The sequence below is a fragment of the Kickxella alabastrina genome, assembly GCF_025024165.1.
Source record: "Kickxella alabastrina strain RSA 675 chromosome Unknown BX661scaffold_17, whole genome shotgun sequence".
NCBI classification, from domain to species: Eukaryota; Fungi; Kickxellomycota; class Kickxellomycetes; order Kickxellales; family Kickxellaceae; genus Kickxella; species Kickxella alabastrina.
The window spans coordinates 299,986-324,533 of NW_026251488.1; the positions used below are offsets into that span (position 1 = coordinate 299,986).

General features: G+C 52.5%; 7 protein-coding genes and 1 non-coding gene across 8 annotated transcripts; 2 read left to right on the forward strand and 6 right to left on the reverse strand.

Moving 5' to 3' along the window:
- Positions 1-335: 335 nt before the first annotated feature.
- On the reverse strand, positions 336-6,124 carry BX661DRAFT_185103 (armadillo-type protein). The gene has a single exon (XM_051536693.1). It carries the CDS (start codon positions 6,055-6,057, stop codon positions 517-519), a length of 5,541 nt encoding a protein of 1,846 aa, XP_051390399.1. The 5' UTR covers positions 6,058-6,124; the 3' UTR covers positions 336-516.
- Positions 6,125-13,884: 7,760 nt separating this feature from the next.
- BX661DRAFT_t83 lies at positions 13,885-13,957 on the reverse strand. Its single transcript has one exon. It is a non-coding gene; the product is annotated as a tRNA-Gln (tRNA).
- Positions 13,958-14,639: 682 nt separating this feature from the next.
- BX661DRAFT_127892 (uncharacterized protein) lies at positions 14,640-14,810 on the reverse strand (the record flags this gene model as incomplete). Its single annotated transcript, XM_051532497.1, has 1 exon — positions 14,640-14,810. A coding segment is annotated over one exon (171 nt), but the record flags the coding sequence as incomplete, so codon positions are not given.
- A 3,654-nt stretch (positions 14,811-18,464) lies between these two features.
- Positions 18,465-19,124, forward strand: BX661DRAFT_199538 (uncharacterized protein; the record flags this gene model as incomplete). The annotated part of the gene is made up of 1 exon (XM_051538338.1): positions 18,465-19,124. One exon carries the CDS (start codon positions 18,465-18,467, stop codon positions 19,122-19,124), a length of 660 nt encoding a protein of 219 aa, XP_051390401.1.
- Positions 19,125-19,973: 849 nt separating this feature from the next.
- Positions 19,974-20,267, forward strand: BX661DRAFT_125932 (uncharacterized protein; the record flags this gene model as incomplete). The annotated part of the gene is made up of 1 exon (XM_051532456.1): positions 19,974-20,267. A coding segment is annotated over one exon (294 nt), but the record flags the coding sequence as incomplete, so codon positions are not given.
- Positions 20,215-22,117, reverse strand: BX661DRAFT_185116 (succinyl-CoA ligase subunit alpha mitochondrial precursor). Its single transcript, XM_051536694.1, has 3 exons — positions 21,975-22,117; positions 21,700-21,815; positions 20,215-21,552 (listed from the first exon to the last, which is right to left on the reverse strand). Exons 1-3 carry the CDS (start codon positions 22,012-22,014, stop codon positions 20,710-20,712), a joined length of 999 nt encoding a protein of 332 aa, XP_051390403.1. The 5' UTR covers positions 22,015-22,117; the 3' UTR covers positions 20,215-20,709.
- A 998-nt stretch (positions 22,118-23,115) lies between these two features.
- Positions 23,116-23,514, reverse strand: BX661DRAFT_144690 (histone-fold-containing protein; the record flags this gene model as incomplete). The annotated part of the gene is made up of 1 exon (XM_051533060.1): positions 23,116-23,514. A coding segment is annotated over one exon (399 nt), but the record flags the coding sequence as incomplete, so codon positions are not given.
- A 69-nt stretch (positions 23,515-23,583) lies between these two features.
- On the reverse strand, positions 23,584-24,185 carry BX661DRAFT_185119 (uncharacterized protein). The gene has a single exon (XM_051536695.1). It carries the CDS (start codon positions 23,958-23,960, stop codon positions 23,631-23,633), a length of 330 nt encoding a protein of 109 aa, XP_051390405.1. The 5' UTR covers positions 23,961-24,185; the 3' UTR covers positions 23,584-23,630.
- Between the last annotated feature and the right edge of the window lie 363 nt (positions 24,186-24,548).

Genomic DNA, 24,548 nt, shown 5'->3' on the forward strand with positions numbered 1-24,548 from the left:
ATATAGTACAGGAAATATGGAAAATAAAATACGTGTAAATAAAAATATTGATAGAAATAAAAATATATAATTTGTTATTTTTTGGACAGCGTATTTACTTTTGTATGTGTGCGAATACACAAAAAAAAGGCCCAATTATTATTAAAAAGGTTAGTTTGTATATAAAATTATTTTCGTCTGCTTTATTTCTTTTAGTTTGGACATTGCAAAAAGAAAATTAAAAGAAAAAGATTTCAAAATAAAAGGGGGTTCACATTGTTATTTGTACAAAAAAAAAATCAACCTTTTTCTTTTGTATAAAAACCTCACCTTTGTTCTTTTTATATTCTCTTTCGTTTTTTCTTTTTTTTTTTCTTCTTTTCGAAAAGTCAAATAAAAGTTGAAATAAAGCAAAAAAAATAATGTGTGAGAGAGAGGAAAAGAGAGAAAATACTTATGATTAAATTATAACCAAAAAGAAAAGGTAAAAGTAGTCAACAACACAACAGCAACAAAATGTTTACTCCATGATCCAACTTACTCCTCAGTGTTGTCAATAGCCTCAACATCACTGACATAGTCCAGTTCCCTAGTGGAATCAGCCAATTTAGCCAAAACCCTACGATGATAATCCACAACCGCTCTCCCCTTCTCCTCACCAACATCCCGTACAAACTCCTCCAATCCAGCAACATCCCCGGTTTCCTCCTCCGAAAGCTTTGCCAGCCTCAAAGCATAAAGCAAGCATCTCTCCGCCGCCAACTTCACCGTAATAACACGATCCCTCACATGTGCAATCGCCACCAGAACAATGGTATCGCGCACGGGTCGGATAATATCAAATCTGCGTTTAGCCAAGGTCTTCAGCGCAAGCATCGCGGCATGCTGGGTGTCGGTATCAAATGAGCCCATGGTCTGCGGATCAACGGTGCGAATAAGCGCAGCTACCAGGCTCCGTGCCGCAGGTGACTCGCCGTTGGGCGTAAGAGTATCACAGAGCAATGCGTTCTTGGCTACTTGAATCGCCTGTATTGCCGCCAGACCCTGGTCAATATCCCCACTAGACTCCATCCCACGCTCAACACTCGCCACCACGCTCGCCAATATATCACCACCAGCGGTAGTGAATATTTCAGGACGCTCGGAGATTGCAGAAGACAGGAATGCGAGCTTAACTGCTTGTTCTACGGCAGAGTCGTTGGATGCGGAAATGGCGTACTGCGTGACCAGTTTCACGGCCGCAGATTCCTCCGGAAGGACAGCGCAGAGAGCACCAAAGGCTTGGCTGCGCAGTGTCAGCCAGCGGGAATCAACCACAGCGGACGCATCTGCTGTGCGACATACGGCATCCTCGATTGCCTGGAAGCTAGCGGGCGAGAGGGAGGAGGAGGCATTGGGAGCGCGTACAAGTGCGCAGATGGCCTTAACCATGGCCATCTTCATACCAAGGTCGTCAGTCTGGCGAATTCCGGTGGTGAGCTCGGATACCAGGGGATCGAGGCGGGGCTGCAGCGGGATAAGCGCCGAAAGTGCCACAGCCGCGCGCTGGCGCACAATATCGTCGGTCTCCGTCAGACCGCGCACGAAAGTGCGCTGCAGCTGCGGCAGGAACGGCCGCATCAAAGCCGGGATCTGCGCCAGAAGGAGCCCGAGCGTGGACAGGATCGCGGCCTTGACTGTCGCCGGGTGCCTGTCACCGACTATGCGGATGAGCGGGCCGGTGATGCCTGTGGCAAAGAGCCGCAGGGCAGAGGGGTCGGTGAACTTGACCATCCGGGCCATTCCCCGAACAGCGCGCTCCTTCGTATCCGGGGAGCCAGTCAACAAGCCCTGGGCGTAAATCGGCAGCAACGGGCCAAGGCCCTTGGGCAGGTCAAAGCCGGGCAGCGTGCGCTGACCGGCAGGCAGCGACTCCGTCACATGCTGCACCGCGCGGCTGACAGGCCCAACATATCCGTCAAAGTCCTCCTTGGGCACAGTCTTGCACAGCGCATCCAGGGCGCTCCAACTGGCCTGTACGACCTTGGGGCTTCCCACCGTACCCATGAGGTCGATGAAAATGCGCAGCCAGTCGGCCACATGCGGGCCGAGCACCGAGCGACCGCGGCCGGCCGAGCCAGCACCAAACGCCTGGCACATCGCCTCCATGCCAAAGCACGCCTCAGCGACTCTCGACGCGACCGCCGGCGCTTCCGCCAGAAGGCAGCTCTTGGGCACCTTGACGCACTCGTGGAACTCAAGCATAAGCGAATCCAGCGTATCCTCGTCCTGCGCCGCCGCAGCCACAATGATGCGCACAGTCTCGTGCAGCGCCGCAGCCGCCGCCTCGTCCCCGTGGTGTGCAGGCATCGAGTCGAAGAGCGCACGCAGGATCAGCGGCAGGCGCTTGCTCAGGCTAGCGCCGGCCACCTGGATGAGCGCGGTCAGTGCGCGTGCGTTAAACGCCGAGACGGGGACCTTTGTGAGCGTCGGGATGAGCACGGGGAATACAACGTTGGCGCGCACAGCCATGAGCTCGCGCAAGGCATCGAGGGCAAACGGCGACCCGCCGTCCTGCAGGTCGTTGAGCAAAGGCGGCACAATAAGGTCGATAACGCGCGGGCCGGCGGTCTGCTGCAGCGCGTTGAACGCCGATGCTGCGGCCTCGCGCACCATCGGGTCGGCGTCGCACAGTCCGCGGCGCACCAATGGGATCATCGCATCGGCGTAAATGTCAATGTAGATCTTACCAGCAGACGCCAGGATCTCCGACAAGCCAATGAAGACGCCGTGGCGGATACCGCCGGCATCGCTGCTGGTGGATGTCTCATCGGGCGTGGCCAGCGCGCGCTCAAGAATAGGCACGACACGCGACATGACGGCCTCGCCCAGCTTGTGCACGAGGTCACCCAGCGTGCGCGCAGCAGTCGTGCGCCGGTCGTAGGACTCGGAGGCCAGGCCGACCAGCACAATGTCCATGATCTTGGGCAGACACTCGCGCACGGTACGCGGCGTGTTGCTGACCAGGCTCTTCCACACAGTAAAGGACATCTGCCGCACAGACGCCGAAATGTCGCTGCGCGTCACATAGAGCGCGGCCAGAACAGCGTGGCAGCGGTCAGCGCCAAGCTTCTGCGACAAGATCTCGCGCAGGTTGCTGGCAATCGCGGCATCGTCGATGGCAGACTCCTCGTCCTCGTCCTCCTCGTCCAGCTCAGCGCCGCTCCCAGCCTCACCCTCCTCCTCGCTGCTCTGCTTGGAGAAGAACAGGGCGCGCGCAGCCTCGCGGTCGCGCTCCGCCTGCTTGCCGCTGATGCCAGCGACGCGCAGAAGCAGCTCGCCGAGGAGCTCGACGGCCGAGTGGCGGATGCGCCAGGCGGCGCTATGCATGGCGTCGAGCAGCGCCGGCAGCAGCTGCTCGACGCCGTCGCCCTGCGCGAACGACGCCACAAGAATGCGCCCGGCACGCAGCGCGGCGCTGCGCACGAGCTCGACCTCGTCGGCTAGCGCCGCGAGCACCGGCGGCACGACCTGCGGCAGGAACGGCCGGAAGTCGTCGCCGAAAGTGGCCGGCAAAAAGATCAGCAGCAGGACAAAGCCCTCGCGCACGGGCGCGCGCGCGCTGGTGCAGTTGGCGACAATCTCGGGCAGCAGGGACTCGAGGCGCCCGATGCCGACGCCGGCGAGCACCTCGGACAGGCCCTGCGCGGCGCCAGCGCGGTCGACGCCCGAGGCGTCGCTCTTGAGCACGCGAATGAGGTCGGCCACCAGGCTCGGGAACCGCTCCTCGCCGAGCCGCTGCACCAGCGAGCCAAGCGCCTTGGCGGCAGTTGCGCGCGCCTCGGGCACGGGATCGACCAGGACGCCGCGCACCAGGGGCACGAGCTCGGGCAGGTATGGCGCCAGGTCGGCGGGCTCGGTCAGCGTCGCCATGGCGCCCATGATCTGCGCGGCATTGCGCTTGGTCGCGGCCGCGCGCTGGCGCATGCCGCGCTGGAGGATCGGCACAACCAGCGCCAGCGACGGCGCGTCGATGTAGTGCACAAAGGCCGTGTGCAGCAGGCTGCGCAGCGCGCCGTCGGTCTTGGCCGCCGGGTCGTCGAGCGCCGCCAGCAGCGTGGGCACCAGCGCCTGGATCTCGGGGTTGTGGATGACGTCGCCGAAGCGCAGCAGCGCGGCGCGCGCGGCCGCGGCCACCTGGTGGTGCGAGTCGGCCAGCACGGTGACGATGCGCGGCACGACGGCCGGCAGCGCCAGGGACAGCTGCTTGGGCGCGCAGAAGGCCATGGCGCCGAGGATCTCCACGCTGCCCTTCTTGGTGCGCCACTGGTCGTCGGCCAGGCCCGCCAGCGCGGCTGGCAGCACCAGCTTGACGCCGTGGCCGCTAATGCTGGCCATGATGACGCGCGCCGTGTCCAGCGCGGCGTCGCGCACATCGGGGCTCGGGTCGCCGAACAGCACAAGCAGCGTCGGCACGAACTGGATGACGTACGGCTCGAACAGCCGGCCGAGCGCGGCCGACATGGTCTCGAAGGCGAGCAGCGCGCCCTGGCGCCGCAGCGGCTCCTTCTTGTCCTCGCAGGCGGCGCGCAGGCGGTCGACGACGGCGAAGCGCTTGAGCGCGGCCAGGCCCAGGCCCTTGACGACGCCGGCCAGCCCGTACGCGCCGCCGCGCCGCTCGGCGTAGCGCGCGCCGCCCAGCGTGCGCGCCTCGAGCAGCTCCTCGACAACGGCCGCCTGCCTGGCGGCGCCGAGCCGCTTGGCCAGCGGCGGCAGGCACTCGCTGACGGCGCGCTGCACGGACTCGGCGGGCGTGGCCAGCGCGGCCACCAGGCGGCCGACGGCGGCGTCGACGCGCGCGTCGTCGCCCGCGGGCAGGTGCTGCGCCAGGCGGCCGAGCAGCACGACGACGCCCTCGCGGATGCAGTCGTACGCGGCCGTGCCCTCGTCGGGCTCCTCGAGGAAGCGCTCGAGGATCGGCATCAGGTCGCCGGCCCAGCGGCCGCCGTGGTCGGCCACGGCGCGCGCGCCGGCGGCCAGCATGCGCGCGCGCACGGGCTCGGCGCGCTCGCCCAGCACGCGCTCGTGCACCAGAAAGCGCACCAGCCGCTGCACCTGCGCCGACGTGGCCAGGTGCGGCGCCAGGTGCAGCAGCGCCTCGGCGACGGCCTCGCGCGCGTCGGCCACGTCGCGGCGGTTCTGCGTGCCGGGCACGACCAGCCCGAAGGCGTCGAGCTCGGGCTCCAGCGACACGTACCAGGCGCGGTACGCGCGCAGCAGCGCGTCCAGCGCCGCGTCGACGGCCGCGGCGGCATCCTCGGCGCCCAGCGCGGCGATGGCCGGCATGGCCAGCGCGACGGCGCGCGCGGCGCAGGCGCGCACCTCGGGCGCGGCGCTGGCCAGCAGCGGCACGACGGCGCCCACCAGCGCGGACGACGCCTCAAGCCCGTTCTCCTCCCACAGCGCGCGCGCGGCCCGCGCGCTGTCCTCGAGCTGCGGCGCGCCGCTGCCCTCGCCGCCGACGCACACCCACAGCTCGGGCGCGTGGTCGCGGTCGGTCAGGTCGGCGTAGTCCAGCGCGGCCAGGCACGCGGCGCGCACGGCGCGGTCGGGCTGCAGCAGCCCGCGCAGCAGCGCGTCGCGCTCGGCCGCGCCGTCGCTGCCCTCCATGGCCTCGGCCACGCGCCGCAGCGCGTCGGCGGCCGGCGCCAGCAGCTGCGCGTGCGCGGCCATCAGCTGCACCAGCAGCTCGACGACGGCCGTGCGCGGCATGGACGCGTCGGCCGCCAGGTGCGCGTGGAACCGCACCAGGTCGACGACCATCGTCAGCTGCTCGGCCGCGTGGTCCATCTGCGCGTACTCGTCGTGCTCCTCGACGCCGCGGCGGATGGTGCGGCCCCAGCCGCCGGCGTCGACCGTCGCCTGCATGAACGGCAGCACGAAGCACAGCCCGGCGGCCGGCAGCGGCGCGGCCTCGCAGGCGACGCGCAGCCGGAAGTACACGCGCGTGGCCAGGTCCTCGAGCGACTCCTGCGCCCACGCGGCCGGCACGGCGGCGCCCAGCCCGCGCGCGCGCAGCAGTGCCGTGGCCAGCGGCATGCGCAGCGGCGGCTCGACGCCCTCAGCGCATGCGGCGACGGCCGCCAGCGCCTGCAGCAGCTCGGCGCCGGCCAGGTCGGCCGTGCGCGGCACCATGGCGCGGCCGGCGACGTCGATCAGGTCGCGCATGCAGGCCGCGCCGGCGGCCGCGCTGCCGCCGACGACGGCGCGCACCAGCGCCAGCGCGCGCACCAGCGCGCAGCGCGTGGCCTCGACGCGCGCGCGCGTGGCGGCCTCGGCCGCGAGCTGCGCGTCGACCAGCGCCTGGTCGTCGCGCGACAGCCCGCCGCTGCGCTTGCGCTCGAGGTCGAGCCTGACCTGCGCGGCCCACGCGTCGTCGGACGTCTGCCCGCGCACGTTGCGCGGCGCCGCCGGCGCGCGGTCCTTGGCGGCCAGCGGGTCGGCGTGCAGCGCGCCGGGCGCCGTGCGCCACACGGCCACGTCGTCGGCCGAGACCGCCGCCAGCGCGGCTGGGCTGACGTCGGCGCGCGCCAGCTGCACGACCAGCCGCGCCGCGCGCGAGCCGCCGACAAGCACGAGCGTGCGCGCGAGCGCCTCTGCGGCGGCGAACTCCGCAGCCGCGCCGCGCATGCCCGCCTGCACGGCCTGCAGCAGCCGCTCGGCGTGCGCGTCGCTCAGCGCGCGCGGGTCGACGCGCAGCCGCTGCGCCAGCGCAATCCACAGCCCGGGCCGCGCGCACGCCGGGTGGTGCGCGGCCAGCGCCACGGCGACCAGCAGGCGCTCCTTGTCGGCGCCGCCGGCGCCGCAGCCGTCGGCGATCGCCGTCAGCACGTCGCCCCACGCCAGCGCGCCGCCGGGCGCGGCGCCGTCGGCCATCGCGTCCAGCAGCGCGCGCTCGGCCAGCCGCCACAGCGCCAGCGCGTCGACGGCCGCCATCGCCGCCACCGCCGCACGCAGCGGCTCGCGCGCGCCACGCACCGAGTGCGCCCAGGCGACCAGCGCCGCCAGCCGCGCGTCGCGGCTCCCACGCACAAACAGCGCCTGGGCGGCGCGCAGCAGCCACGCGCACTCGCGCGGCGCCGCGCAGCGGTGGAAAGCCTTGTCCCACAGCACCGGCGACTTGTCGGACGCCGTGACGAGCGCTGCCAGCCGGTCGCCGGCCGCGCCGGGTGCTGCCAGCAGCGCCACGCCCACCAGCCCGTCGAGCGTCGGCCCGGCCAGGGGCGCGGCCGCCGCCTTCTCGGCCGCCGCGGCCAGCGCCGCCACCAGCGGCGCTATGCTCGCCTCGCGCACGCCCTGCGGCAGCGCCGCCAGCGCCGCCGCCCCGGCCTGCCACAGCGGCTCGCCGACGGCCTCGGCGGCCCACGCGAGCCGCAGCGGCGCCTGGCGGTCGGGCAGCGCCAGGCCCTTGCGCGCGGCGTCGGCAAACAGCGCCACGGCAGCTGCGCTCTCGTCCTGGCCCTCGCCTGGCGCTGCCGCCAGGTGCGCGACAAGCACGCCGAACAGCCTGCCGAGCGCCGCCATCAGCGCCGCCACCGGCAGCTCCAGCGTCTCCTTGGCCGCCATCTTGAGCAGCGGCGCCACCAGCGCCGCGGCCGATGCCCAGCCGTTGCCCGGGCCGCCGCGCACGGCGCCGAGCAGCGCGTACAGCGCCACGCGGTGCTCCGGCTGCGTGAAGCGCCCGCCCACCAGCGCCGCCGTCGCCACGGCCGCCGCATCCTTGGCGTCCTTGGCCGATGCGGGCGCCTCTGCGAGGAACGCAAAGAGATCGGCTGCCGCGCCGCGCACGCTGGCGTTGGTGCTGCGCAGCAGGTTGGATGCCAGCTGGTCGGCAAAGACGCTGCGGCTGATGGCCGCCACCGCTGGCGGCGGTGTCTGCGCGCCGCCGCAGAGCGCCCGCAGGAGCCCCAGGCTGGTCGGCAGCACGGCCTCGGGCGACCGCAGCAGCATGCGCGCGATCGACGCGCCGAATGCCGCTTCGAACTCGGGCCCAACAAAGACGCGCACATAGTCGCCGAGATCGCCGACGCTCGAGAACGACACCGGTGCCTTGGCGCCAATCAGCACCGCGTCGATGAACGCCGTGACCGCCGGCTTGGCCGCCTCGACCGCCGCCTTGGCATCACCGCCGAGCCGAGCCGCCACCGAGATGACGTTGCCCAGGAGCACCGCTGCCCACTCGCTGCGCTCTGCCGCGAGGACCTGGACCATTGGCGCGATCAGCCGCGGGTGCGCGCGCAAAGTGCGCCAGACATCGTGGCGCGCGCTGTTCGCCAGCGAGTTCTGCTTGGTGCACCGCATGTTGCTGCGCGCCGGCGCTATGCCCCAGAGCAGCCTTGCCGCGAGCTCAACCAGCCGCCGCCACGCCGCATCCCCCTCCAATGGCGCGTCGTCTGCCAGCTCGGCCCTGGCTGCCAAAGCCACGTTGATCCACGAGAGCACCACAAAGCGCGGGGCCACTGCCGTCGGGATCGCATCGGGATGCACGATCGTCTTGGCCTGCATGCTCTCGACAACAGCATCCATGACAACCGCAGTGGCCTTGACAAACACCGCGCCCTTGGCTTCTGCTAGCTGCCGCAGCACTGAGAGAACCAGTGTGCGGGACGCCTTGTCCTCATACAGGTTGATCGTGGCCTTAAGCATCACCAGAACCTGCACTACTTCGCGATCCTCCAGTGCGTGCGCCTTGAGTGCCGGCAAAAGCCCCATCTCGATCAGTGAGCGTCGCTTGTTGATCCCGGGTGCAGTGATTTTGTCTGAAGTCCTCTCCAAGAATGCCTTCCATGAAAACTCCTTGTCTGTCTCCTCCGTCGAGCTCATTGTAAAAAAAAAAAAAAGATATGCTTTTGTTTGTGTGTATGTGTGTGCAAGTGTATAGTTGCTTCTCCCTCGCGTATGTCTACTTTTTGCTTGTGAAAATAAAAATATTAGTTTTAGCGTTAGTGTTAGCCTCAGTACTAGTTTGATTTACACCAATGTTGAGCGCTTTGAATTCAGCTTGTTGTCCGTCGTTGTACCTTGTGCAATAGAAATAAAGAACCTGATGTAATTCTGCTCTAAACTTTTTTATATTATTTAAACAGAAAGACAGAAAATATATATATATAATTTAGTAGACAAAGAATGATAAATTTAACACTACAATTTTTAATAAAATCCTATTTTCAATTCGCTTTTTTTGTTTGGAAAGTGACAAGGAAAAAAAGAGAAGAAAAAAATAGTAAAGCGGCTCTTTTTTCTGCGGCCACTGCAGATCAAAATTTTTTAACTGATTTCAACAGCAGAGCTCACACGCACCCACGAAAATACGCTAATCGAATCCCGAACCCCCTCCATATTTTAACTTTTGGTTTGTGTATATATTTTTTTTAAAAAAAATTAAAATTTTAAACAAAAAAAAACTCTAATTTGGCAGGCTGTCTACAGCCATGATAATTTGGCAACGGGAATCACGCTTCTATATAATATTTTTGATTCTGGTTTGTTGTGATAAGTAACCCTCAACATACCGCTTTCTTTAGCAATGTGCAAAAAGGAATGTTGCTCTTGTTTGCCCAATATCTCCATTGTATTACTTGTTTTGCTTGGATAATAAATGTCTTTGGTGACGTGATCTAGCTTTTTACTTTCAGCAAGCACAATAAAAAAGTCATACAAATCCTTGGCTATTGTATCTTCCGTGAATGTCAAATAATGTTGGCCTTTGGTAGTTTCATATTTGATACCGTAGTTATAGGAAGCCATTGTAAATTATTTGTTTTTTAATTCGAAAATTGCTTGTGCTGATATCGATGTTGATGTTGATAAACTATCTATCGCAATTTGCCCAAAACCCTTGCCTTTTATATCCCCCAAGCTTTTATTTTTTGCACTATATTGTCAACAAATGATACTGCCATTAGTTGTTTTTTAAACTACTCCTTTTCAATGTTTTACTCCAAAAAAAATAAACCATGTTCAACACGATATAAATAACACCCAACAAAAAAATATTTTATACACAAACAAATTTAGTTTATTTTAAAATGTATTCCTTTTTAAATAGCTGTTGGTGTGTACAGAAAATATTTACATTTACATTTTATTATTCTTTTGAAAAATAAGATAAAAATACACATATTATTTGTTTGCCGTGCGCAATTATTGTTGAAATTAGCTCTCAGCTTATCAACCAATCTACGACAACCAAATACATTCCAACAATCTATATCTGCTGCTACAACCTGGGCTACCAGGTGATCCTGCTTGTTTTTCTGTGGATTACTGTGATTATAATGGTGGCCGTCCACTGGATAATTCGCAACAAGAGCCCGTTCAACGAGAGCCGTGAGATGCTGATTATGTGTGTGATCATATATGCTTTCCTTCTATACGTGACAATTATGAACTACGTATGCCCTAAATATCAGCAAGACGTTTGCCTGCGCATTATAAACACGTCACTCAGCCACGTCGCGACCAACGTGTTGTGGTGGCAGATTATGCGGAAGCCTCATTTCAAGTGCATGTTTGATCGACAACAGTATCTTGACAAATGGATGTGCACTTTCTGCAACGATGGCCTGCAGAGAGAGAAAGAGTACGATATCGATTTAGGCGGCTCTGTTTCAAGCAACATTAGAGCTCAGACGCGGGCGAGCTCTGCTGGGAAAATGGAGGGCGGAGCATTTTTACAAATTGACGACGGCGCCTTTAATAGTAAAAGCAAGTAAAGCACCACAAAGAAGAGGTTGTGACCACATTGCAGCTGTATACACTGGTATCGACCCCCCTGATGATTTGGTCACCGAGTCACTCAAAATAAGCACAGCTCACAGCAGCCATTTGAATAACTTTGATCCTGATTAACAGCACTTGGTTTAGCCTTTATAAATATATACTTGTAGTATACGCATCTGCCAATGTTTCTAAATGCTTTGTATTGTTATCTAAAAGTTTCTTTAATCTAAAAACGTTGATTTTTAAAAACATGATTTTTTGTACAGAGGCGATCAACACAAAATTATGTTTTTAGGATGCAGTAGCAACGATTTCACGACTGCCTTTTTTCTAATTTCATTTTATCAGTGCACTTCTTTCGATTTTCTTTTCCCTTTTCTCTCTTTTTAAATTTGCAGCTCAATTCAATTTTTATTATTATTTTTCTAATTCATGCTGGCTGTGTGTCATTCGAAGCCAATGCGCGCGCTGCTGCTATTGCCGCTGCTGCCAGCAACTGCCCGCCTCTTTACCAAACCACCCAAACACTCACTCGTGGTGTCATTGTCTTATATCCAGCACTTAGCCACCAGTGTCAGGCAGTACGCCGCTGTGCCCTCGATTGAACTGACGCCCGAGCGCAAGAGCGAGATTGTACAGCATATCCGCGAGATCCAGGCGACAGACTCGACGATCCCCTGGTACATTCTGGCAAACAAGTACCACCTTGGCACAGACAGACTCCAGCAGATCCTGGTGCAAGCCGATGCTGAGGTCCAAAAGAAACTAGAGCTGAGGAAGCAGGTTACTGAGGCAGCGGCTAACAGATTCTTTGACGCAACCACTGCCCGGTGCAACTGGGAGGCGCTGGCCACCGAGTTTGGCTTGCCGCTCATTGACTGCCTGCGGATGTTTGACTTGACACAGTCTTCAATTCAGCCACGCGCTATGCCCATCCCTCACAGATGGACTGTCGATAACCGCAAAATATTGACTCAGTTTGTTGCAGACCACTTTGGCGAAAAGGCAACTGGCGACTGGGTTTTAGCAGACGTGTACATGAACACCAATGACTCTGTTTGCTTCAAGGCATTCGATTTTTGGCAGCACCCTCACATAACAGCAGAATTGCTTGATGATCTCGGCAGATACCGTGCTCAGGGCATGAGATGGAAGGACATTTACCTGATGTATCCATACTTTTTGCCACAACATGGTTTGGCTAAATTGTATCATAAACATTTGCGTCTACAAGACACACCGCAGGACGACAATACGGAAGCCGTGCAATGGACCGATGCCGAGAAACAGTGGATTAAGGACATCATATGGGAGCACCGTCACTCTATCGATACTAAAACACTGGTAGTAATAGTACAGAACGAGTTCCCAGACAAACCACTCAAAGTAATTAAGAGCATGTGTGTCCGATTATTCGCATTTTTCAAACTCATAGTATTTGGTGCGAGTGATATGGTTAAGCTGAAGCAGCTGGTCAACAAGCATGGGGAGGACTGGGCGCGGATTGACAGCGAGTTGGGCACATTTCCTGGACGCGCACAGCACAGCTGGATCAAGCACGGTCACATTGAGCTTTCTGACCAGTGGACCAACAGTGAGCTGCAAAAGCTGAGATATTGCATGGACAAGGGGATGCGCGGAACAGAGGCTTCGCGGTACATTGGGACCAGACTGCCCATACAATGTAGCAATAAAATGAATTATATTCGGAACAAGGGTAAGTTTCTCCAAATATTTCTTCACGTGTGTTTTATGTCTGTTTTGCCACATGCTGCTGATTTAAATATTTACATTTATATTTGTCATTTAGACGAGCTGGGCAAGAATAACGAATGCAAATACGAAACATGGACCAGCGACAGTGACAGAAAACTTTTGCTGATGATTGATACGCTTAAAAGGAAGAGCGGCATTGATTGGTATATTATCAGCAAGACTCTTTCTCGTTCTGTTAGTAGCTGTCGCAGACGCTATTATATTTTACAGAAATCAAAGGAGGCGACGGCTCTGTCAGCACCACAGCCATCTAAAGCCGACAATGTGACTCGCGAAGTGCAGAAGCAGCAGAAGCAGCAATTATCTCCGGGAGAAGTTGACTGGGCGCGAGTCAGCAGCACAACAGGGCTCAGCGAGCTCGAGTGCCTGGAGCTCAGCCAATTCGACGAGGGCAAGGCTGGCTGGACATATGACATGGACACATTTTCTTGGGACATGGCCAACCGCATGTCTGGGTTTATCGAGTCGAACTATCCAAAGCCGCTGCCAACCAACTTTAAAGCTGTCTCCAATTTTATGTGGATCCGAATCGAGGACTGCGTCCAAATGCACGAGCTGTTGCATGGGAGGTTCCGGTGGACAGACGCACGCATTGCACAGGCCAAATCTCTGCGTGAACAGGGGCTTTCGTTTGAAAACATTGCCAAACATTTATCCCCATGTACCCCTGTGCAGAGTGTGCGTTATATATTTGTTAAATCGCCAAAAAATCAGAAAAGCCCACCGATATCCAAACAAGCCAACCAGCAGATTACAGACCTTGTCGACAAGTATGTTTACAAATACCCTATAGACCAAGTTCGCCGAATGGTCAGAGAGGAGCTACAGTTGAATTGTAGTTCTAGCCGTCAGTGGCTTAATGCCAGATTCTATGATCATCCAGTTTACAAAGCAAGGATAGCGAGTGCTGATATTGTGGAGATCACCGACCACATAACACAGGGCAAGGTCGCATTGAAAGAGGTCGCAGCGCAGCTTGATGTTCCAGCAAACACATTAAGAAAAACGATTGATTCCACGAAATCATACATGCACAGCAGCAATTGGACACCAGAGGAGATTGAAAAACTGACAGCATATGTGAGCTCTCTCGGCAGCGGAAGATTTGACAGGAACTACGTTTCAAGCCTTATAGGAACCAAGAGCCCCAGCCAGTGCAGAGGCAGATATTTGTATATGACAAGAATTTGCAAGCTTTAGTACAATATACAATACTTGACAATTTTAAAACATAACCATCGCATTGAACTTATTTGAACCATCTAATTGCCATGAAAATTCATCGATAAAAGTGCACTGAGTTTTATAAAAAAAATGACAAGGTCTAAACTTGCCTTAAGCAAATAAAGAAATATAAGGGCAAAAGTAAGGTCTCACCGAGATTCGAACTCGGGTTACCGGAATCAGAATCCGATGTGATAACCAGCTACACTATGAAACCCAGTAGTGGGAATGAATAGACTTTTTTGGAGCTACCAAGCCCTGTTAATCAAGATTCTCATATTTATGTACAAAGCAGCTGCTATGCATATGTTGGCTTACTATTGCAATTTTTTTATTAAAACATTAGCCATCTATAATATGTGCTGGTATTCACAACCAAATAATTGAATAATTGCATTTCAAAAAATGAGCGGTTATTAAAAATAATTTGGTCGACCTAATCCTTTTCTATTGACGATTCACAGGTGCCAACATTGCAAGATGTGAATGATAGCAGCAGTATTACAACAACGAGCGCTGCTCTCATATGGCTATTAAAATATTTGCCATTATTTATAAACATTTTTAATTATTAATGTTTTATTGATTGTATTGTTGTCATGATGAAAACAATGATATTTATACAAACGCGTAAAAACTAAAGAGAAAACATGGATATGAGAATGGGAATGGGAGTGGTTGCAAGCAGCGCCAGCAGTTTTACAGGTTTATTTTATCTAGTAGAATTGCCACTGAGCTGGAACTTGCGGCAAGTGTTGGGCGTAATGCTCTGCAAACGGATGAAAGGCGCTTTGTACACTCGGGTGGCGAGCAACCATATCTTGTCTGCTCCTATTGTCTGCGCCCAAACCTTGGTATTGCACAGAAACAATGCTGCCGCGCGTGCGACGGCTGCGCGGTGACAAGTGCGTGCGGTAGTGCTGCATCATGTTGTCCTGGCGCGAGAACCGGCTGCAGCATCCAGGGTAAAGGCATTGGTAGTTTTTCTCACCCGTGTGGATTCTGTAATGCCGCGACAAGTGGCCACTGGTCGTGAAAGCCTTGCCGCAATCGGAGTGCGAGCAAACGTACCTGCGCTTGGAAGACAATGAGCGCAAAGCAATTTGAGTGCACGTTGTGATGGGCAGGGATGGCATTGGCTGGTTTTTGGGGGCGTGGTTGTGCAAGTAGACTTGGGAGAAAGAAGGCCGTGTAGGTGTTTTGTCGCTATACCCGCTCATGTTTACTGCTTGGATTAGCGCTGACATGGATGGCAGGCGAGCGGGCGACATTTGCGGCGTGCTTGGGTGTGTGGATGGCGTGTAGGCAAGGTGGGCAAAAAAGGGCGATCTGTCTGGCGTCATGTCAGGAAGCGACTGCTGGTAGTGGTCAACACTTTTAGCCCCAATGGAGCTGCATCTGCTGCCATTAGCTGTGCTGCTTGCACCGGTGTTAATGTCATTGTTATGGTCGTTGTTGAGAATGCTGACGCAGTGGCCATTGGCTGTTCTGATTGACAGCGAGCGCATCTTCTTGGCGCACGCAGCGGCGTCGCTCAAGAGGCTCAAGTGTGAAACTGGCATGCCGGTATTCATAATGTAATAAATAATATTGACTTGAGGGTAAGGAATGCTGATTTTAGAGTAAAAATGATGGCTGTCGAGTATAAAAGCTATTTTTTTGTTAGGCTGCTGGTTTGGATGTGTGTTTATATGGTATTATATTATAATATAAAGATATTGGAAGGATAGACCGCCATGGCAAGGGCATTTTATACTGCAGTGGTCCTGTTCTACATCTTCCCTGGGACAAAACCAAGGTCAACTGAGCAATAGTGCTTAATTCGCACAGGTTCATTTCAATGCACGTCCGCAAGCCCCAACACGGTGTGGCAACACACATTGTACGTAGGCATGCACAAAAGTAAAAATAAACAATTCCTAATTGTGTTTACATAGGTCATGGGAAAAAGATATAAAAAAGCTAGGTTTCGTACCACAGATCCCCGAGTTTACAATGTTATTGCAAATGTTCACTAAAGTCAACTAATACCACTTGACAAACACCACCCGAGACAGCACAATTGTTATATATTTATAAGTGGTAGTTGAATCAATTGTCAGACCAATGTTTTGATCTTTTCTTGTGAATCGGGTCGGACTCTTCATTTAGCCTTATGATGCACAATCAAAAATTGCTTGCCACATTTGTATTGTAATTTTAGCATCACGGTCTGATTGTCTTCCACTCTGAGAAGTGGCAATGCGTTTTTTTGTTTACAATTAATCTAAAGAAAAACTGCATTGTCCAACTCTGCATGCTATTGCCACACGTTTGTTAATGAGAACAATTGTAACAAATTATATTCTGCAAAACATGACGTTGGAATATTGACAGAACAAACGCAAAAGAAAGAAAAATAGGCAAAGTGTGCAGAGCAGGTGCTTGTGTTGTGCATTTAATTCGAGTGGTCTGTAAAATATACAATTGTTTTCGACATGGGTGAAAAAGCCTTGCCTTGTTTGTCAACATTTTTTTTTGTTATGATGTGTAAGTTTATTTTTCTATTTGCACGCATGATGCTCTGCACGTAATCGACGTTATTTGACCAGTTTGAGTAATTAATAAAGCTATTGTTTCGATTTGTTTTTTGGCAATTAAACAGAATGTAGCTGATTCAGCCAACCATGTAGGCAGTATAAAATAAAAACATTTCCATTTTAACAAATAGTTACTGGATGATTATTGATTTATATAATGTCATATATTGTGGTGAATATTTTCCAAACATAAAACGTTGTTTAAATATAGCCACTGCAACCCATTTAAATGTATAATTATAACAGGCTCTTAAAGTCCATAAAAATATTATCAATGATATCCGGAAAACTCAAATGCAGGGCCACGTCTAAAAATATAATTTTCAACAGCACCTCTACCATAAAAGGCTCCAATATCTAATATCTCTAATATACCACATATTCCACTTAATATATTAAAGCATTTAGACCGATCTGAAATAGTATCCGTGGTGAGCTCCTTTACTCCCTATTTTAGTCCCAAGATGTCTCTCCCAAAAAAGGTGTCGTTATGTATTGCAGCTTACACCAGGACAAACGCAAAAACAAGGCATTCTCACAAAGTGTATACGTTTACAGACGTTTGTTCTTCAAATATGTTGTTAATAAATTTATTTTACTTATTAAAAGTAAATCATGTTAATAAAAAAGACAAACAAAATGTCTATAAAAATCAACTCGCTGTTCTACTTTGTATCGACAAAAATAAGAACGTTATACCAGGTCAAGAAAACCCAGCCCGAATAACAGTAAAGCAAGTTGATAGTTTAGTGGCAGCAGCTGCCACTGGAGCAGTCAGTGCATCCAGTGCAGGTGCAGTCCTGGCCGCAGTTTCCGGAGCAATCGCAGGTGGAAGTCATTATTAAAATTGAGGTTGGTTGGTTGGTTGGTTGGTTGGTTTGTGGTGTTGTGAGAGTGTTGGAAGATTTGTGCTGATGAGTATTCGAAAAAAATGAATAGCAGTAGATGAGGTTTCTTTTATATATTTTACGACACATATATTTCTCACTTTTTCTCTTTTTTATTTGCTTACGACACCCTTCACCGTGTAGAAAGTAAAGGCATTGAAGAAAAACTGACAACATCCATATATGCATGTCCATCGGGATAAAAGATAAGCATGTTTCAAAAATAAAAACAAGTTCTCACACAATTCAAAAATGAGGGATGGGCGGAAAGATTGACCAAGGTCATACCGTTTTTTTTTGAAATTTTCCAAAAAAAAGTGCAAGGTCGCGTGTGCGTTGGGCTTCATATAGGGTGCATACAAGGGTAGTGAGAAAACTCCACCCAAATTATTTCCCTCTCTCTTTTTTGTTGTTTCAGTGAGAGTTCATGTGATAACGTCAAAGTACGAATGGGCGCAACATCAGCGAGTAATGCATATATTAATTACATTAGTAAACATCCAACTACCCCTGTGTTTATCTTTTTCAATTTAAACTTGTCCGCAATCACCCGAAATACAGTAAATTTGCTGTCGGGTTTTTACCACTTTTCTCACTCAATCCAAAAATAATGGGCATGAAAAAGAGTAAAAAGTGGCACTCTTGTTTTTTCTTATCGGGAATGTGTAATTGCCATATACGTTGTGCTGTTTTTTAATTGTGGGCATGCATGTAGGAATTGAGAAAAGCACGCTCAAGCTTACATTTGTGAGCGCAAAAATATAGCAGAAACACGAAAAAAAAACTGCGTATATTGACATGCAGGAATGGTTTCCGAGTTCTTCAGCAAACGAATCTTGAAGACGAAGACGAAGATGACGACAACGACCAATAATATATACAGATATACGTACAACAAATAAGTTAAATTTTTTGTATTTACAGGATTGGGGGAGGGGCATGTTAATGGACAGGGATAAAAGAGCCAGGTTGCATTGATCTGAGCAGAAAATTTAGACATAAATCATTCAGTCATACTTGGATCAACAATATTTGTTTTGGTGGGGCTGATGGCACAAAGAAAAAGCACAAACAAACAATATATTTTTTTACGCGTGTGTACGCGTGAAATGAAATTGAGTAGTCATTCCAGAATTCTGTTTGGGTTGTTCAATTCACCATTTTTATATTTTTTTTGCTTATACCTCTCTTTTTATTTTACAAATCAACAACTCAAATCACACCCACCACTTTCACTAAATTTCACCTATACATTAAAATGGTTGCGCAAAATTTACGTCGCAAGACTGCGGTTATGGATGAAATGGAGACCTCTGACAGTGACGTCAAGCGGGAATTCACCAGCGGGGTCTCTTCTGAAGGGGATAATGACGAAGAGGACGACGATACCATATATGTAGTTGAAAAAATCCTCGACCAGAGAATGGGCAAAAACAGCGAAAAGGAGTATCTGATCAAATGGGAGGGCTACGCAGACTCGGAATCCACGTGGGAGGTCGAAGACAACATCATCGACAAGAGCATACTGAAAAAGTTCTGGGACGCGAAAAACGCCGAAGCAGAGGCACGCAAGGCCAAGAAAGCCGCCACTTCCACGGTCGCTAGTGCCAGCAGCATGACCGTTAAGGCGCCAGTAGCGGCTACGAAGAAGCCTCCGGCGAATAAGCGCAGACGTACGGTGGATGTGCCGGAAGAGGAGAGGTATGGGGAGGCTGGACCGGACTCGGATAACTGGGAGCCGCTGGTCAGGGAAATTGAGACCGTAGATAGGATGCCGAATAACGACTTGATTGTTTTTATCGTGTGGAAGAACGGCCAGACCACTGAACATCCAGCGGAGATGGCGTATACAAGGTGCCCACAGGTTATGCTCAAGTTCTATGAAGAGCGTCTGCGGTTCCGGTCAAGGGACATTTAAAAAGACTCCGGGTCCAGCATTGTTTTGAACCGGATCATTTTTGATAATAAAATCTACTTGAGCTTTTTTCTTATTCTTCCTCGGATTTTACTGCCAACGATGAGGGTGGATGAGCGCTTGGAATTGCATAAAAATGTGTTTACGCGTTGACTGCGCGGCTTTTTTTTACTTTTTATTTTTGGCTTATTCCCCTTTCCTTCCTCCCCCCCACCGCGTGCCAGGCTTGCCTACGTTCACGTGTTCTATTGGCTAAAGACAAGGCAGAGAAAAATCAAACAGAGGCAAAACGTGATGTTTCAGCATTTTGATTGGGCGCCTTGGTGCTTCAACATGTGGTTGGGGGTATTCTATTTTCTTTTCACCAGCTTTGATATTTTTTTCCCCCCCCCTTTTTTCTCTTCTTTTTTTCCCTCACGCTTTTCTCTCCTTTTTCTCCATCATCCAACCTTTTTTGTCTCTCTATTACGCGTGACTAATACATTAAACTCCCATTTTGCCAATACACTTTTTTTACATAAATTTTTCATCCCCCTTCAAACGCCTCCCCCCTTTTACACGCGAACAGGACACACAGAAAGAAAAATATTGGAAATGAGTCAAACAGTATCGTCCAACACCAGTGTTCTTTTGGCTGTAGAGGACACCATCAGCAGCAACAATAGCAACGTACGCACTACCAGGCTTGCCAACATAGCACCACGCGAACCTGTAGAACCCACCACTCAGCAAGCAGCAGAAGACGGCGACGCGAATGGGGACCACGATTCTGACGCAGAGTACACCACCAACACCAACGACCCTTCCAACTCAACGTCAAGCAAACGCAAGCGTCCAGATGCCCTCGAGCCCGGAAGTCTCGAGTGGGAGCGTAACCGCAAGAACAGCCACAAGGAAGTCGAACGCAGACGGCGAGAAGTCATCAACCAAGGTATCGAACGCCTCGCACTGCTTATTCCTGGAGTGGAGAAAAATAAGGGTAGGATTATTGCCCAGGCTGTTGATTATATTCATAGGCTGAAGACTACGGAGGAGAAGAATATTAGAAAGTGGACGATTGAGAAGCTGCTCGCTGATCAGGCGATTTCTGAACTGACTACGCAGGTGGAGGCTCTGAAGGAGGAGAATAAGAGGCTGAGACGCGAGAAGAAGAAGAAGCAGCAGCAGCAGCAGCAGCAGCATGAGGAGCCTGCGGCTGCGGCTGTGGCAGTGGCTGTGAGTGTGGAGGAGCAGGATGAGGAAGAGGCGGCTGCAATTGAGGAGGCCTCTGGATTGTCAGCGTCGACACCATCACCGCCGCCTGCTGCAGTTTCTAACAGTCCACGCAAGTCTAAGTCCGGCGGCCGGAAGAAGAAAAACTAATTTTTTTACTTGATTTCATTTTCATGCTTTATTTTTATTTTAAATCCGCGCTGCTCGCAAAAAAAATCCAATTTCTAATTTTTCATTTTTTCAATGTCATATTTATTCACGTGAAACAAAGTTACCACAGTCGATATAAACCCAAGTCCAAAACATTCTTTTTTATTCTCTCGCGTATGTATTTTGCCCGTCAATATCATCAAGATAAAATAAAAGAATATGCTTCTTAGATAAGGCCCTCCTCCACCATGCGCTGTCTCATAAGGACACCCATCTGGGCGGGGCTCTGGGACACCAGAACGTTGGCCTTCTCAAGCGCCTTGATCTTGTCCTGCGCCGTGCCCTTGCCGCCAGCAATAATAGCACCAGCATGGCCCATACGGCGACCTGGAGGAGCCGTAAGGCCAGCAATGAATGACACCACAGGCTTAGGCTTCGCCAAGGTCAAGTTATGCTGGATCAAGAACTCTGCAGCCTCCTCCTCAGCCGACCCACCAATCTCACCAATCATCACAATACCCTCGGTCTCGGTATCCGCAAGGAAAACGCGCAGGCAGTCAATGAAGTTAGTGCCATTGAAGGGGTCGCCTCCAATGCCAATGCACAGGGTCTGGCCCAGTCCAGCCTGGGTCGTCTGGTTCACAGCCTCGTACGTCAGGGTGCCGGACCGCGAGACAATACCGATTTTGCCGCGCTTATGGATGTGCGCCGGCATGATGCCGATCTTGCAAGCGCCGGGAGCAATAATACCAGGGCAGTTGGGTCCGACAAGGCGCGACTTGGATTGGGTGCGCAGTGCCTGGACGACGCGCACCATGTCCTGCTGTGGGATACCCTCGGTGATGGCAACGACGAGCCCGATCTCGTTCTCGATCGCCTCGAGGATCGCCTCGGCGGCGAATGGAGGAGGCACGTAGATCGCGGTGGCATCGGGCTTGGCCTGAGTGACAGCGTCCTTGACTGAGCCAAACACGGGCTTGTCCAGGTGGGTCTGGCCGGCCTTCTTCGGCGACACACCGCCAATGACGTTGGTGCCATAGGCAATAGCCTGGGACGCGTGGAAGGTACCCTACGATGAATAACACAAATGAAAAAGTAGTTTTTTTTAATAGGCCTTGCTTACTTTTCTTTCACACGCCATCCATCATTACGTGCTTATTTTTTTCCTCTGCCGTTTCAACTTGCTCGCGCAATGCATTATATAAAAAAGCCTTACCTGCTTTCCGGTGAAGCCCTGGATAAGAACGCGAGTGTTCTTGTTGATCTTGAGGTTGTTCACGGTGTCATCGTACGAGCGGCGAGCAGCCGAAGTGGCGAACCCACGACGAGCAGCTAATTGGGAGGGGGGGAAGCAAAAAAAAACCAATTTATTAGTCCCTATATCCTTTCTTCGGGTATTGAATCTCCCAGTGTCTTGGTGTTTTCCCGTTCATTCATTCTGTCAGTCATTCAGGCATTCGTTTTCACTCTATTTTTGTCAGGAATGCTTACCAGTACGAAGAGTGCGAGTGGCGATGGAAGAACCAAGCATTTTTGTTGTAATAGACGGTATTTCCTTTAGTTGTAACAAAAAAAGAAAAAGGTGTAGAGATTAGTTTCAATAATAATGAAAAAAGAAAGAGAAGAAAAAAATAAGGTGCAAATTTGCTAATACTAAAGTTGCCTATTTCTGCGTTGTAGTTCCCAATCCGCATTAAGGCTGAATGATGATTTCTTTTTGGATCCCTTTTTTCCATTACCGCCGGAGAAATTTTGAAGACTACTCAAAAAGTTTTTTCCACTCTCTTTCGCACCCCACTCACCCGCGCTTGTTTCCTCCCCCTTGTCCAGCTGAAAAAAAAAACAAAAAAGTTGGGTGTGTTGAAAATCCCTTTCAAGCCCCAACTTCAAATAACGAAACAACGAAACAACAAAAAATAAAAAGATTTCCCAAAGAAAATAAAAAAGGAGTGAAAAGCACAGCGTTTCCGCCAAACAAAACAAAGCGAATGAAAATAAGTTACTCTCCGCGGTCTTCAGACTTTACCGACGACAAGTCCTGGTGTTGCTTCTGGTGCTGCTGGTGCTGCTGTTGCTGCTGTTGCTGCTGTTGCTGCTGCATTGGCGGCGACAGATGAGGATCGTTGACTCCGCCAGTCATGCGCTGCGGCGTGAACGAGCCTGATATCGGGTGCTGCTGCATCTGCTGCTGCTGGTGATGCTGCTGCTGCTGAGGCGCAGCCATGTTGGTTTGTCGCTGGAGCCACTGCAGTTGCTCGCGCTCGATCTGCTGGTAGTATGCGCTCCGCTGCTCGGGCGTCGGCCCCGGCCCAGCCTGTGGCGGCGGATACCCAACTGTGGCATCGCCGAAATGCTGCGTGTAGTACTGCTGGAACGTAGGGTCATTGTACAGCGACGCCGACTGAGGCTGCTGCTGCTGCTGCTGCTGTTGGTGATGCTGGTGGTGCTGGTGAACCTGGTGAGGCTGCTGCTGATGGTGCTGAGGCTGAGGCTGAGGCTGAGGCGGGAGCTGCTGCTGCTGATGAACTACTGGCGGCGCCGCAGCCGGTTCCTCCTTCAACGCCTGTGCAGCCTTGGTCGCTGACGCTGGAACAGTTACAGTAACAGTGGGCTGGGCAACAGCCTTTTTGGTCGAAAACTCCTCTCTCGGCACAACATCAATCAAAAAGTCAAACATTTCACTCCTCTGCGCCGCAAACGAAACATCCTGTCTCTGCAAAGTCCGCCTCTTATTCTCCTCAGCATTCATCCACGCGCGCTGCGAAATCTCCGTAATGAATATCTCACACGCCTTGGAAAACAGAATCGGCGCCTCCGCACTAATCATCTGCACTTTAACGTCCGGATCACTCTTCATCACCTTCTTGATCCTTGCCAATGGCAATAAATGGGTCTTAAAGTCCGGCACGTTATCTTCGATGCTCGCCATATGTGCCTTCCAAAAGTCCCGCTGGAACTGCTGCAGCGCCTCGGCGGAGTTTATATGGCTGCTGCTGAAGTTCGTCGGAATTGTGCTTGGCCCCGGAAACATTGGCGCAGGGGAGCTCGGCGGCTGCTGCTGCTGCTGGTATTGTTGGGAGGCGGCTGCTGCTGCTGCGGCGGCGGCTACCGCGCTGGCGATCGTTTGCGGGTGGTAGTTGTTATCGTTCAGATTGAATTTGCCCAGCCCTGAGCCGTCATTGGCCTGGTCGGCGCCTGACTCGATGTTGTGGTTTGGCGCGCCCTGGTTATTTTGCATTGCTGTATTGAGGTGATAACAAAAAAAGAGGAAATAAAAAGTCTATGGAAATTATAAACGGAAAAATTCAATAAATTAAAGAATAGAGAAATAATCAAAAGCCCAATCTCTCTTTTTCCTTTCTTTTTTTTGGTTTGGACAAACACCTGATGAACGTCTCCTCGCGTTATGAACGCGCGCCCGAAAAAAATTAAAAAAAAGGCCTGGATTCCACAACAGCAATAGAAAAAAACCCCCATTGCCTTGTCCCCCTAAACCCCAATTCCCACCATCGCTTGATCTGATCACACGCCTCTGTCATTGCAACAAACAACAAAATTAATCAACACGGCACCCAGAAAGCTTGCCTTCTTGTCTGTCGTGTCATTTAGCATGAAATACACTAATGTAAATGGAATTTGGAATTTCCAGACATTTATAGCAAAAGTCCAGATTTTTAAGCGGGGTATTTTTAAAACCCGCTTTTCATGCAATAATGCATTGGCAGAGTCAGCTGAAGCTGAGAGTGGGTCTACAGTGACGCCCGAGACTTTGTTCAAGCCAAATCCCAAGCCCAAGCTCAAGCGTGTCCGCAAGGATACATCTTCCTCTGCTTCTCTTTGCAAGAGGCAGCGAACTGGATAATATCTGCAACCATAATGGTCTATTGCCACTAGTTTCTAAATACCTGTCAGGTTGCTATGCAATCTGAATGGGAGGGATGCCGATTTGCAGAATACTTGTAGCCTCGTTTTTTTTTCTTTTAGTGTAAGAAGGTTATTTGCAAAACAGAAAAGAAACCAGCTCCCGTTTTTAAGCAAAAGCGAAACACTCGAATTCCAAGTCCT